A 15,300-nucleotide genomic window follows, 5' to 3' on the forward strand; every position below is an offset into this window, starting at 1 on the left:
AGGAACGCCATTGGAAGAGCAATCCAAAGGCCTGGCTTAATTCTCATAGTGGTTGATGGAGTTTAAATTCAATTAATAATATCTGAAATATGAAGCGCGTCTCAATATTGGTCACCAGGAAATGGTCATTAAAAAATCTCATTTACTAATGCTGTTCTGGCCTACACATGACTCCAGACCCACATCAAAGTGGTTGCCCTGCGAAATGCCTCAGCAAACTATTTAGTTCAAAGGCAATGAGGGATGGGCAACAAATGCCAGCCTTGCCAGGGACACTTGCCAGTGAAAGAATAAAGAGTGATGAACACACCTGCCTGATTACAGAGTGTTGGGGTTGCCACATGGGTTTCTTTGGTGAATTTCAGGAAACCTGGGAAACAAGTGAAAGCACCATTAAATTCTGAAGTGAGTTAAATTTTTTCTCCAGTTGAGTGATTAGCATATGTTAATAGACAACCCACCTCTCCCAAGGGCTTATGAGCCAGCAGCCTAATTAAGTTAAACACGCTTTGGAGCCAGTAGCAGAAACATTTTTTACATCAACATTTTCAGACATGTCACAATATATATCTGGGGCAGGTGGGACTGGGTCCCAGACCTTCTATGCTTATATTTTATATTGTTTAACTCCACCCATACACAAATCCAAATGGTCTTCCAAGTTAAAACTTTTCCCATGCTTCAAAGTAATTAATTGTTTATGAAGTGTATTAGGGTATCCTGAGGATGTGAAAGACACTGTAGTCTTTCACATTAATTTATGTTATTTGTTTGCAGCCAGTTCTTAGGATCTACTTACATATTTGCACATGAGCATTAACTCTTCTTCATCTTTAAAGGTTCATGGTTGCCAGGTTAAGCAATAATGCACCTCCTCCAGTACTTTCATATATTTTATGATAAATGCCAACAATCAATGAATACTTGTACAATTTTACTACTTGTCTGTCTTCATTGTCATTCACTCCCATCACTGACAGCTAACCTAATTAACCCATCACTTTTTGTTTTGCGAAGTCCGGGGCTGGGATTGTTTAATTATTTATTGATGAATTAGCAGCTGTAGCACACTTCCACATCTGAACAAAATGAAAACTAATGCTAATGTATGACATTTATATATAAGCTCTCCTTTCATGCAACTGAATTTGCACTCTGTAGCTTTCAACAGATCGATGAGAGTATTGGACTTATATCTACTACCAATATACACTTATTGCTCCTCATTGCACAGATATCCAGAGGCCATCCAATTCATAGTGAACTTTACATTTCCAGATAGATCAAAGTGAATTTTATTTTTATTTACTGAATTTATGCACTAAAATAACTTAGCATTGTTGCCATGGCTCCTATCACAGATACCCACAACTAGTGTGGTATGTTTAATAATACCCAAAGGACCTTGGAGGACAGATGAAGTGAACCAATGTGACATGTAAGAGTTGTGCAAAACACTTGCACACAAACTGCTTTAAGTTCAAATTTCTGCAAATAATTTTAAAACTTTATACCTAACAATATTGCAATAGCTTTGAATAGAATGGTTCGTGACTGCTTTGAGGTAGAATGAAATGCGTGTATTGTTTGCATGTGAGTTTCTAGGTTAACTCATTTTCATACACCAGGTGTAAATTTGGATGAAGACAGGAGTAAAATTATTGATGGGTGTGCAGTGTTGTACATTTGTCAAATTTAAATTTTATTTAAAGTCAATTAAAGAAGAGCAAGAAAAATTCTTAGAGCTTCTGAAATCATCAGGAACTAGTCTTGGATTTGGTAACTTCTGCAAAGATAACCTATTGTTTAGCAATATAGCTGACAAATGTCACTAACATAGCTTGAAAATCTCTGCTCCAGAACTAGCCTGATCCTTAATAACTTACTTCAGTAAAGCTACAACACAGCAGAGAATGGTTCAGGTAAATCCTCTCCAAAAATGTATGAAAAATCCAATCCAGCTAATACACACCACATAAAGCTTTATACAATCATCTACACAGTAATGGAAGGTATCATTGACAGTGTAATCAAACAGCCTTACACACCAATACCATGTTCTCTGATGCTCAATTTGGATTATGTCAAGATTTGGCTCCAGGCCTCATTACACTTTGATCTAAACATAAACAAGGAAGTGAATTTCTCAGATGAAGCAAGATTAATTTTGTTATATCAAAGCTGTATCTGATTCAGAATCAGATCCTAGTAAAATTGAAGTCAATGGGGGTCAGGGCAAAACTCTTTGGTGGCTTTAATCATATTTAAATAAAAGCAAATGGCTGTGGTTGAAGGCTAAGCATCTCAGCTCCAAGACGTCACTGCAAGAGCTCCTCAGGTTACCACGTTCAGCCCATCTATCTTGGTCACTTCATCAATTAATTTCCCTCATCATAAGTTCATAATTGGGGCTGATTGTTGAAGAGTGAACAGAGTTCAGTTCTTTTACAAACCTTCAGGTAATAAGTCTGTCAGTGCTTGTATGCAACAAAATCCAGAAAACGTACACGTTTGGGCTGATTCATGGCAAGTCCAATTTGTACAATACTCGTGTAATTAATGGCTATCGCCAGCAAGAAAATAAATGAATCATCTACCATTCTCATCATTGACTCAAAATGTATATGACAAGCCAACATAAATACTTTGGTAACAAGAGCAAATCAGGATTGAATATTCTGTGATGAGTAATTAAACCCCTGATTCCCCAAAGCCTTTCTACAATCTACGAGGTACAAGTGAATAGTTGCAGGAACACAAAAAATTTAATAAACTTTCAGGGCATAGCAGGCTGAGAATCCCATTTATTAATTTAAATATTCACTCACCCAATACTGACACTGTGACAGTAGTGCATACCACTTACATGATGCACCAAAGCAGTTTATGTTTCTTAAAATACTATGCAGATAATCACCTGTTCAAACTCACATGCCAGCATCAATAGCACGATCTCTTGTGAGCTGCACATCTAAACTTCCATTCACCGTGAGGAAGCTAAAAAATTGAAAATTTTAAACATGCGTTTCTGTTCTGGATGTAGGTTTGCTCGCTAAGCTAGAAGGTTCATGTTCAGACATTTTGTCACCATACTAGGTAACATCTTTAGTGAGCCTCCGAATGAAACACTGCTGATGGTTCCTGCTTTCTATGTATTTGTTTGGGTTTCGTTAGGTTGGTGATGTTATTTCCTGTGGCGATGTCATTTCCTATGGTAATGTCATTTCCTGTTCTTTTTCTCAGGGGGTGGTAAATTGGGTCCAAGTCAGTGTGTTTGTCGATAGAGTTCCAGTTGGAATGTCATGCTTCTAGGAATTCTCGTGCATGTCTGTTTGGCTTGTCCAAGGATGGATGTGTTGTCCCATTCGAAGTTGTGTCCTTCCTCATTTGTATGTAAGGATATTAGTGAGAGAGGGTTGTGTCGTTTTGTGGCTAGTTGATGTTCATGTGTCCTGATGGCTAGATTTCTGCCTGTTTTTCCAATGTAGTGTTTGTTACAGTCCTTGCACCGTATTTTGTAAATTACATTAGTTTTGCTTGGTGCCTGTACAGGGTCTTTCAAGTTCATTAGCTGCTGTTTTAGTGTGTTAGTGGGTTTGTGTGCTACCAAGATGCCAAAGGGTCTGAGTAGTTTGGCAGTCATTACCGAGATGTCTTTGATGTAGGAGAGAGTGGCTAGGGTTGACTTGGACCCAATTTACCATGCCCTGAGAAAAAGCACAGGAAATGACATCACCACCGGAAATGACATCACCAACCCAAACATACAAATAGAAAGCAGGAATCATCAGATATGCTACACCCGAAGGCTCACTGAAGATGTTACCATTATGGTGACAAAACATCTGAACATGAACCTTCCAGCTCAGCGAGCAAACTAACATCCAGAACCTCAACCTGAGCTACAAATGTTCTCAACCCTTGCCATGTGTTTCTGTTATAGAGACATAAACTGTTTATTTATTCCTGGGATGCGGACATCATTGTCTAGTCCACTAGTTAATGTTCAATGCAAGTTGTCCAAAGAACACAGCAGTAAGCCAACTTCTTAAACTACTGCAGTCCTTATATTGATGGTGCTTATACAGTGCCTTCAAGCAATGATGAAGGAAATGCAAGAAAACTGACTTTAGAAAGTAAACAACATTTTATACTGCTTGAGAAGAGTCTGCTGATTGGGTTGACCAAAATAGCTATGGTGATATTAGCTGCCCTGATGCATAGTGTGCAATAATAAGGGCTTAAGACATCAATCTTTGGCTCTGAAAAGGTGCTTCATTTGCACAGACTGTTCTAGAAGCAAATGTGTCTCAATAACAGGCAAAGCCAGCTGTCTCACAATGCTACATTTCAGAAAACACACAAATGGTATTCTCCATGAATATGATGTTGCTGTTAAGCCAAAAGATGTTCTGCACACCACAGAAATGGGTAGTATGAGTTTCACTGTTTATGTGTTGAGAATATTGCAGGCCATATGTCTAAATTACAGGTGGACTTCATCAAACAAAACACTCATTTGATTCAAAAATATAAATTGCTGGAGAAATTCAGCAGCTCTGGTAACATCTGCAGAGAGAAAGCAGAGTTAATGTTTTGGGTCCAGTGACCCTTCTTCAGAACTGTTCAACAATGTTGCCAGACCTAGAGTCATACAGCAGGGAAATAGACCCTTTGGTCCAACAACTCCATGCCAACCAGACATCCCAATCTGACCTAGTCCCATTTGCCAGCAATTGGCCCATATCCCTCGAAACCCTTCTTATTTATATACTCATTCTGATGCCTTTTAAATGTCTTCATTGTACCAGCTTCCACCACTTCCTCCGAGTCTGTTCCATACACAAATCCCCTGTATGAAAAAGTAACCTGTCAAGTCCTTTTTAAATCTTTCCCCTCACTTTAAACCTACATCTTTGATTGTGGCCTCCCCCATCCTACCTGCTGAGTTTCCTCAGAAATTTCGGTCTTTGTTTCAAATTTCCTGGATCCGTAGTTCTTATTTTATTGTCGACAGCAGACAGTGTGGTGATTGTGCTCAACCAAATGGTGCTGGCAAAACTGAGAGCACAGTATCCAGTATTAGATATGATTCTGTTATTGGACAGCATTTTATAATTCATTTTGACTGCACTAAGAATTACACTGGAAACCAATTTATTATTATCAGTTAGGCGCTGATATTTTGGATTTCTTCTTCACAGATTTCTTTGCATCTGCCAAAAGCTGCATATATTGACATTCAGGGCCTTGTTCTTTGTCAGCAAAAGGAATATGTCCACACATAACGCTTTCCTAATTGGAAAGATGCAAGAGTGAAAAGGTGAAAGGTAATTCCTGCTATCTTCCCATGGCAAGTCCATTGCTACACCTGACCACAATTAACTCGTCTAATTTGAACTTAATTTAGGTGGAACCGATAGTTAATAGTTCCTGTTTCACCTCAATGCCAACCACAGTCCAATTATTCATCACCGTCTCCTCATTCAGCATGACATTTTATTTCCTGTCGAAGACTGTTTTTCTTGTATTGCAATCTGATAATTATAAGACAAACAGCTTTGGCCTCATCTCCCTTTATTCCAATCTTTAAGCTCTGTGTTACCAAGTAACTAAATAATGAAGGAACAGCAATTCAAATCAAATAGTATATCTCTTGGACAGGAACGTGGAGTCAGTGTGTTCCCATGCATTTACTTTAAGTGGCAGAGATCAAGGAAGAGAGCATTAAAGAAGCTTTTACAAGTTACTGTCCAGGTGTTGTTGAATGTGGGAACAGACTGCTTCAGTATTTGAGGATTTAGCCATGGTACTGAACACTGTGCAATCAAAAGTGAATACCCTCACATCTGAACGTATGATGCAGAGATGCAGATAACAAAGCAACTGAAAATGGTTGAACAAAGGGCTTAGTTTTCAGGAACTCCTGCAGTGGTACCCTGGGACTGGGATGATTAGATTCCAACATCACAAATGTCTTCCTTTATGCCAGGAATGACCCCCAACAATGAAGAGTTTACTCAATTCTCAATGACCCCAGTGTTGCTAAGGCTTCTTGATATCATTCCTGCTGTATTACTGCCTTGAATGTCAAGGGCAGTCACATTCAACTAGCCTCTGAAGAAATCAGTTCTTCTCTCCAAGTCTGAAGCAAGGCTGAAGTGAGGTCAAGAGCTGAACTGCCATAGACGAACCCAATCTGAGCACTGATGAGCAGATTGTTGCTGATTAAGTAGAATTGTCAGTAACACCTTTCATTACTTTGCGTATGATTGAGAGAAGGCTGATGAAGCAGTAAACATCTGAATTGGATTAATCTTGCTTCTTATGGTCAGGGTAATTTGCTATATTGTTGAGTAAATGCTCATGCTGGAACTGCTCTGAAACAGCTTGGCACAGAGCACAGCTGGTTCTGGAGCACACGTCTTCAGCACAACGGCTGAGATGTTGGCAGGCATAGCCTTTGCTGTAGTGCAATGTATTATCAATATATCATAATATCATCAACATCATGACAGGCCATTTAGCTCTTCAGCAACTTCCACATTAAAATATTGAAATATTTACAAATGTGATCTATTCTTAGAAATAAAACAAATTCAGCAACAGAGGAATACTTGAGAAATTTGGGTGGACCTCTTGATATATGCCAACAATGTTCTTCCTCTATGATTCACTTGGCCTCCTCCATTACTTCCCAGAATCAGAGATGCCAGTCTTCAGCCAATTTGGTTCGCTCCATGTGACCACAATAAATGGCTGGGACACTGTGAAATGCAACAGTTTTGGGCCATGACAACATTCTGTCACCAGTGTGAAGATTTGTGCGCCAGAACCTGGTGTTGACTTAGCCAAGCTGTTCCTATACAGCTACAACACCACTGGCATCTACACAATAATTGCAAAAACATTGCCCACATATGTCCCAAACACAAAAGAAAGACCAGCTCCAACCCAGCCAATTACGTCCCATCTGTCTATTCTTGATCGTTAATAAAGTAATGGAAGATATCATCAAAAGTGCTATCAAGCAGTGCTCAGTTAGCAATAACCTCTGACAGGTGACCATGTCTGGGCTCTACCAAGGACATGCAGCTTCTGACCTCATTATAACTCTGGTCCAGACATGCTTACTATCCTTGAAATCACGACCATATTTGATAGAGTGTGGTATCAAAGAACACTAGCAAAACTAAAGTCAATGGGAAATGGTGGAAACTCTCAATGTATGGAACCATACATAGCACATAGGAAAATGGTAATGGTAATGCTAATGATTATTGGAGATCTGTCATATGATATCTTTGGAGGAGCTCCTTAGCCAGCCATCATCAGCTGCTTCATCAGTGATCTTCCCTTCATCATAAGGGTCAGAAGTTGGAATATTCCCAGATGATTGCATAATGTTCAACACCATTCATGACTCAGGAGAATCCTTGGATGCTGCCTAACCTGCTGCACTTTTCCAGCAACACATTTTCAGCTCTGATCTCCAGCATCTGCAGTCCTCACTTTCTCCTCGACCATTCATGACTCCTCAGGAAAGTCGAAAGTCATAAAGTAATAAAGCTTGGTTAATATTCAGTTCAATAAAAGCAAAATACTGCAGCTGTTAGAGATGTGACCCTTTGACATTCAATTGCACTACCGATGCTGAATTCCCCCAACTGGGGTTAGCATCGAAAAGAAACTGCACTAGACTTGTCACATAAATACAGTGGCTACACAAACTGGTCAGAAGCTAGGAAGCTGGCAGCAAGTTACTCACCTCCTGACTCCCTAAAACCTGGCCATCACCTACACGGCATAAGTTGGGAGTGTGACGGAACACTCCTCGCTTGCCTGGATGGATACAGCTCCAACAACACTCAAGACGTTTGACAGTATCCATGCCAAAGCAGCCTGCTTGACTGGCATTGCATCCACAAGAGTCCACGCCCTCCACCACATTGCTCAATAACGGAAGTGCCTACCATTGACAAGATACACTGCAGAAATTCACCAAAGCTCCCTAGGCAGCACTTGCCAAACCCATAGCCATGACATCTAAATGGACAACAGCAGGAGACATATGGAACCCTATAACGTTTAGGTCTCTTTCCAAGTCACTCAGTGTTCTGATCTGAAAATATCACCATTTCTTCAGTATCGCTGAGTCCAACAACTCTCTTCCAAACAACACTGTGGGTATACCTACACAAAATCAAAGCTATAGTTCAAGAAGTCAGGCTGCTACCACCTTCTCAAGGTAATTAGGAATGGGCAATAAATGTTAGTACAGCCATTGACATCCAAATCCCATTAACAATTGAAAAACAAAGCTTTGAACATCTTTGTAGGATATATTTTCTTGGGATCTATAAATAAAAATAATATTACTCTAACAACATTTAGCTTGAGCTGTAAGTTAAACGGGGGATAGGTTTTAAACCACAGCAGTCAGATGTAAGTGTAGAAAGCAGTCCACATTTTGACAAATGCTGTGAATAAAAACATCTGCTGAGTTGTTTCACAATAATAAAATACACCCAGCATCTGTCCCAAACCATAATATTGTCACTTGTGCAGTGATGTAAATTGGTTTCCAACTCCCAGCAGGGCAAATGTGAAAACACAATTCCAATACATTACAACCATGGGCTCTTTTATATTTGCAGCAGTTTCTGAGTACTTCTCATAGAAGCTGTATTAACACTTAGTATGAGGTGATGGTGTTGTGTCTTATCACTAGACTATAAATCCAGAGATCCACATAATGTTCCTGGGACTCGGGTCCAAAGATGTTGGAAATTGTTGTCAGTAAAAATAATCTGGGATTAAGAGTCTAATGAAATTGTTGCTGATTGTTAGAAAAGCCCATTAGGTTCACTAAATTCCTTTATTGAAGGACACTTATCATCCTTACCTGGTCTGTCCTACATGTGACTCCAGACTCACAGCAATGTGGTTGATTCTCCATTCGGGATGGGCAATAAATACTGGCCTGACCAGTGAGGTCCACATCCTGTGACTGAAAGAAAAGGGGGCTTGATCTTGAAACCAGTTGGAAATATAATTCAAATGCAACTGTGGCAGTTTCTGGTGGGGCAAGTGACTCACATAGGAATTACAGAATATCTAACTTTTCCACTGCACCAACACTATCTTTATGAAGAATAAATTTTGAGGTATCATTAGAATTTGTTGCTACCAAAGTTAAATTAAGAGTTACTGTTCTTACATAGGAAAATGTTTAGCGCACTCACTGAAATCACTCAGTTTGCAAGCAGAATCATTGCTATAGTAATCCAGTAGTTTGTTTAGGCAAAATTACAGACACCCGCCTTTGCCCAGTTCATTTCCATGGCTTTTTGCACAATAATTTTCTGTAAATGTGTGATTGAAATGGTGCAGTGCCCTCCATATGGCATCCAGGACCTGTGTGAACAGAGCAACCAACAGTATATCTCATTCATTATCAATAATTCAATTGAAGAACTGTTAATTAATAGTGTTGGTATAAAGCAGGATTTATAGTAAAATAGTAAGCTGATTGTTAAATGAAGTAGATAAATAAAACTAAAGGGAACAAAAAGATTTAGAAAAAGAGAAGAGAACATACATTGTCTCCAAAGGAATTACTAGCTGAAGGAATTAAACTTCATGCCTGTGAAACTTTCAGTGTCAGAGAGTTTGTTTAACAGTAATTGAGACCTGTGATGGCATTTAGGATCTTCATGGACAAGACCTTTGTTTTTGCGGTGAACTCAGCCCAGATCTACATCACCAGTAGAGATCTTTCACATCATTAAATGCATTTGGCTGTGGAGCCAGATGGCACAATGCCACTTTTGTGCAGCCGATGAGAGAAACAGTGCATCTTCGATTACTTCTGGATTCTAGCTTTATGCTGCAGAACAGCATTAGTTTGACATTGCTATCAAATTCCTTCATGAATGGCAATGTATACTTTTTTAAAAATTTGTTCATGGATGTAAGCATGGCTGGCAAGGCCAGCATTTAGTGCCCATCCTTAATTGCCCTTGAGAGGCTGGTGATGATCTATCTTCTTGGGTGATAGCAGTCATGTCACCTATTCAGGTAGAGTTATCTCTAAAGCACATGTTTAAAACTCTCTCATAGCAGCATCAGTACCATTTTGCATGCTGAGCTATAAATGCAGTGTTGCAAATTTCTTAAAAATAATAGCATTAAATGCAGCTATTCAACCCTGGATTACCGAAATTTCCAGAGATATGTTTAAAAATATATATACATTTTAAGCCATGAATTTTAATCATGATTGTGCAACCATAAAAATGAAAATGCATGTGCTTTTTTAAAAGGCAGAAAGGATTATTGAATGGCAAAATACGTTATGTTGCTCTTATAATTCAATATTGAAGTTTATTTATGACAAACAAAAATAAATGTAATGTACTAGCATGATTTTGATGTACTTGCAGAAGGCTGTCACTGAAGTACATAATGCAAGGAAATCTGTTGCTCCATATGTCAATGAGAAATCATTGCTGCAGTATAATAGTACTTAATGCCCAGGAAAAGACAATCTATTGACCCTTTCAATAGGATACTAGTATCCACTGTAAAAGTAGAAGAAATGTTAAAGGGAGTAGACTTCAAAGCTGGACAGGTCAAATGGGAAGAACTGAATGAATATAAAGAATGGTAATGACTTAAAGGTTAATTAGGAGGAAGAAATTAGAATAAAAGAGGAAGCTAATTAGGAATGTAAAAATAGATAGCAAGAGTTTTTACAAGTATTTAAAGAAAGAGTAAGCAAAGTAAGTGTTTGTCACCTAGAGAGTGAGAATGGGGAGATAATAGTAGATAGTAAAGGAATGGCAGATGGATTGAACAAATATTATCTTCTGTCTTTACCATAAAGGATACAAAAAACATTCTAGTAATAGCTGTAAATCAAAAGGTGGAAGGGAGAGGGGATCTTTGTAAAATTAAATTGTGAAAGGAAATGTAATAAGCAAAAGGATGGAGTTGCGGACTGACCAACCTTCAGATCGAGATGGTCTTCATCTTAGGGTCTAAAAGAGAAGGCCAGTAGATACATTTATGTATATTTTCCAAAATCTCCTTGATACAAAAAAGCTTCCATTGGGTTGGAAAGTAGCAAATACATCAATTTTCTTAAGTAGGGACATATGCAGTAAACAGTAAACAATGGATCAATTTGCTTGACGTCGTGAGGAAGGTGATTGAATCAAGCATGAAAGAGATTACAGCTGCACACATGGAAAATCTCAAAGTAATTGGGAAGAATCAGCATGGCCTTGCCAAAGAAAAATAATGTTTAATCAACTTAATTGGAGTAATTTACTCACCCCCAAATTTGGGTCAGATGGGAGGTTAACACGTTAAAAATCTGAAAGAGTATCTGAGCCACTTTGATTCTGGTGATATGAGGGAGTGGCCATTAATCTACTGAGTGTGTCATTAAGGAAGTTCAAGGAAGCCACAGGCTTCTACTTTTAATGCATTACTATTGTTAATCAATGTTGGTCAGAAAAGAGTTCAGAAGCATTGGACCTGAAGCAACAAGTTGCCTTTGTGGACATTGTTTGTGAGTCAGGAGCAGTAGGAGTGTTTTCTCCAACAGATTTACCTATTAAAGACTGCCACCTTCATAATCTCCTGCTGTCACCTTCGCTCTCAGCACAAACCTCAAAATCTCTACTGCAATCTCTGAATCTTCTACAACTTCTCTCATCTCTGACTCCCTTTCAATCTCCCTCAAGATCTTATGATCACTCTGATGCCTCCAACACAGCCCATTTCCTGCATTTTCCACCAATATCATTCACAAAGTATTCCTGATCCTTGACTGCAACCTTTTCTGGAAGGCTTCCCTTCTCTTCATGTCTCACGAACTTGACTGAGTTTTTTGAAGAAGTAACAAGGAGGATTGATGAGGGTAGAGCAGTAAATATGATCTATATGAGCTTCAGTAAGGTGTTTGACAAGGTTCCCCATGGGAGACTGGTTAGCAAGGTTAGATCTCATGGAATACAAAGAGAACTAGCCATTTGGATACAGGGAACTGGCTCAAATGTAAAAGACAGAGGGTGGTGGTGGAGGGTTGTTTTTCAGACTGGAGGCCTGTGACCAGTGGAGTGCCACAAGGATTGGTGCTTGGTCCACTACTTTTCATCATTTACATAAATGATTTGGATGTGAGCTTAAGAGTAAGTCTGCCGATGACACCAAAATTGGAGGTGTAGCGGACAGCGAAGAAGGTTACCTCAGATTACAACGGGATGTTGATCAGATGGGCCAATGAGCTAAGAAGTGACAGATGGAGTTTAATTTAGATAAATGCGAGGCATTTTGGGAAAGCAAATCTTAGCAGGACTTAATTAGATTAGATTAGATTACATTACAGTGTGGAAACAGGCCCTTCGGCCCAACAAGTCCACACCGACCCGCCGAAGGGAAACCCACCCGTACTCCTACATTTACCCCTTACCTAACACTACGGGCAATTTAGTATGGCCAATTCACCTGACATCTTTGGACTGTGGGAGGAAACCGGAGCACCCGGAGGAAACCCACACAGACACGGGGAGAACGTGCAAACTCCACACAGTCAGTCGCCTGAGGCGGGAATTGAACCCGGGTCTCTAGCGCTGTGAGGCAGCAGTGCTAACCACTGTGCCGCCCACTAAGGTCCTAGAGAGTGTTGCTGAACAAAAAGACCTTGGAGTGCAGGTTCATAGTTCCTTGAAAGTGGAGTCACAGGTAGATAGGATAGTGAAGAAGGCGTTTGGTATGCTTTCTTTTATTGGTCAGAGTACTGAGTACAGGAGTTAGGAGATCACATTGCGGCTGTACAGGACATTGATGAGGCCACTGTTGGAAATATTGTGTGCAATTCATGTCTCCTTCCTATTGGAAGGATGTTGTGAAACTTGAAAGGATTTACAGAAAAGATTTACAATAATGTTGCCAGGGTTGGAGGATTTGAGCTTTCGGGAGAGGCTGAACAGGCTGGGGCTGTTTTCCTTGGAGCATCGGAGACTGAGGGGTGACCTTATAGAGGTTTACAAAATCATGAGGGGCATGGATTCGATAAATAGACAAAGTCTTTTCCCTGGGGTCAGGGAGTCCAGAACTAGAGGGCATAGGTTTAGGGTGAGAGGGGAAAGATATAAAAGAGACCTAAGGGGCAACTTTTTCAGGCAGAGGGTGGTATGTGTATGGAATGAGCTGCCAGAGAAAGTGGTGGAGGCTGGTACAATTGCAACATTTAAGAGGCATTTGAATGGGTATATGAATAGGAAGGCTTTGGAGGAATATGGGCCAGGTGCTGGCAGATGGGACTAGATTGAGTTGGGATATCTGGTCGGCATGAATGGGTTGGACCGAAGGGTCTGTTTCCGTGCTGTACATCTCTATGACTCTATGACTCCTACAAGGTAGCCAAGCCTGTCTCTCAGTCAGACTGACTTCCATCGAAATCAGCATTTAAAACAAACATGCTCACTAAGGAGAAGTCTCTATTCCATTTGGAGAATCATGTTTTTTCATTTTCTCAAACATAACTCCCTTCTCTATTCCTGAAATTCCATTAATACTACTCTTATTTAAGTGAGTGTATGTCACATGTAAGAAGCGGCTACCCCCAGCAATTGGTGGTGTCTGTAAATGTTAATTACTTGAAAAGCAAATCAGATGGAATTCTTTCAGAGCAAAATCAGTGGTAAGAAGACATGTGGTATGTTTGGCATTGCTTAAGTGGAAGAAAGATGATTTTTGGCCTGGTTTCGGTTCCTAAAGCTCATCATCATTAGGTTTTCCTCCTTAATCTCTGGGTCTGTTCAAAACCAATCGATTGTCACGTTTGTTGAACAGTTTTATTATCGTTCTCTATAATACCACTCCCTGAAAGTAGACTAGGTGGACTCTAATCTCTTATTTTCAATCACCACTTCTTATAATTATGAAAAGGAACCGTGTACTGCAAAGAGGGAAGTGTCCCTGATTTAATTCCGTTCACGGATTATTCTGCGACGTTTCTGGCGATAGATGTAGCCCTGTCGGAGTTGTCCGATTAAATACCAAGTCGCCCTGGAGCTGCTGCTATTGAGACTGTGCAACCCTCAATGTCTCACATGCTTTACAACTGCTGCAGGTAATACGTGCGACAAGTTCAGGGTCAGGACAGCGCCAAGTTGATTTACCACAACAAGGAATCGCCAGCTATCTTCCAGATGCTGCAGCTGAAACAATTCAGCGATGCCTGAATTACATTTGGCCCGGGGGTGGAAATATTTCCCTATGACTTTCAAACCCCGCCTCTCCCGGTGCCGGTGTGCTCCGTTTGTATTGTGACAATTGGAGAAAACAAAAGTTTGGGATCTCCCAAAGGCAGGATTCCCCGGTCCGATCCACTACACTACCCCCCCCCCCCCCCAACCCAACCCAAGCAGCTGCAGCTTACCCCGTGTCTCCGGATAGGGCCCCTGTGTCGGGTGAAGTGGGGGTCACCTACAGTTTATAATAATGTGGATACGCCCGCGGTAGAAGTCACTGCTCACACATTACCCACCCAGCCCAGCAAACCAGCTTCCAGCCTTTAGGCCCCTTAAACCCCGTCCAGTGAAGAGGAACCACGAGCACCAACACTGCAGCAAAAAGCCGGAGCTGAGACACGGAGGGAGAGCAGTTGTTACTCACAGTCACTGCAGCCTGAGGCTGACTGCAGCTCTGCACTTCCTCAGCGCGGTTTGGGACCTTCAGGCATTCCGAGGAGCTCTTGTGGTGGGTCACTGCAGACCAAACACTGGCGAAAATAGCTTTCTGTTTCTGCGGGGTGGCCGCCTTCGGTTCGGACAGCAGCTTGTTCCCAGCCCGCGAATCCCTCTGGCCGCCGGAGCCCGTGTTGTCGTTCGGTCCTGAGCAGCACAGGTTGGGCTGAGAGGACGAGAAGACGCGGTCCAGGACATGCCTCCTCTTGCTTTTCAGTTGCACTCTGCCGGCGGTTTCTTTCTTAGAATCGCCCTTCTGCTCTTTCGAGCCGAGGAAGGGTCTGTTCTTCTGGAAGTGTTTCCGGAGGCGAGTCTGGATGGAGTGGGATTCTTGCTTGTTAGTGGTGTTGGTGTCAAAGGCGGCCAGTTCCTCCATTCTGCACCAGGGAGGGAGTGAGACAGAGAGGGAATCACTCCACACAGCCTCCAAGCTGTCACCGGGCACCCACTGTCTGCGGTGAAAAGTTCCTGGAAAGCAGGAACTCCTGTCAGGTTTTATATCGAAACGCTACAGTGTTTGTAATGAACAAAGGCTGCA

The 15,300-nt window shown here is 40.9% G+C and overlaps 1 protein-coding gene across 2 annotated transcripts; it reads right to left on the reverse strand.

The window, feature by feature from the left end:
- Positions 1-328: 328 nt before the first annotated feature.
- zgc:194908 (uncharacterized protein LOC797835 homolog) lies at positions 329-15,300 on the reverse strand. Of its 2 annotated transcripts, none has more exons than XM_043709502.1 (2): positions 14,692-15,300; positions 329-370 (listed from the first exon to the last, which is right to left on the reverse strand). In XM_043709502.1, exons 1-2 carry the CDS (start codon positions 15,136-15,138, stop codon positions 362-364), a joined length of 456 nt encoding a protein of 151 aa, XP_043565437.1. In that variant the 5' UTR covers positions 15,139-15,300; the 3' UTR covers positions 329-361. The 2 variants fall into 2 exon arrangements, with proteins under 2 accessions (XP_043565437.1, XP_043565428.1); XM_043709493.1 differs by lacking the exon at positions 329-370 and adding an exon at positions 13,657-14,234.

The sequence above is a fragment of the Chiloscyllium plagiosum genome, chromosome 2 (assembly GCF_004010195.1).
Source record: "Chiloscyllium plagiosum isolate BGI_BamShark_2017 chromosome 2, ASM401019v2, whole genome shotgun sequence".
NCBI classification, from domain to species: domain Eukaryota; kingdom Metazoa; phylum Chordata; class Chondrichthyes; order Orectolobiformes; family Hemiscylliidae; genus Chiloscyllium; species Chiloscyllium plagiosum.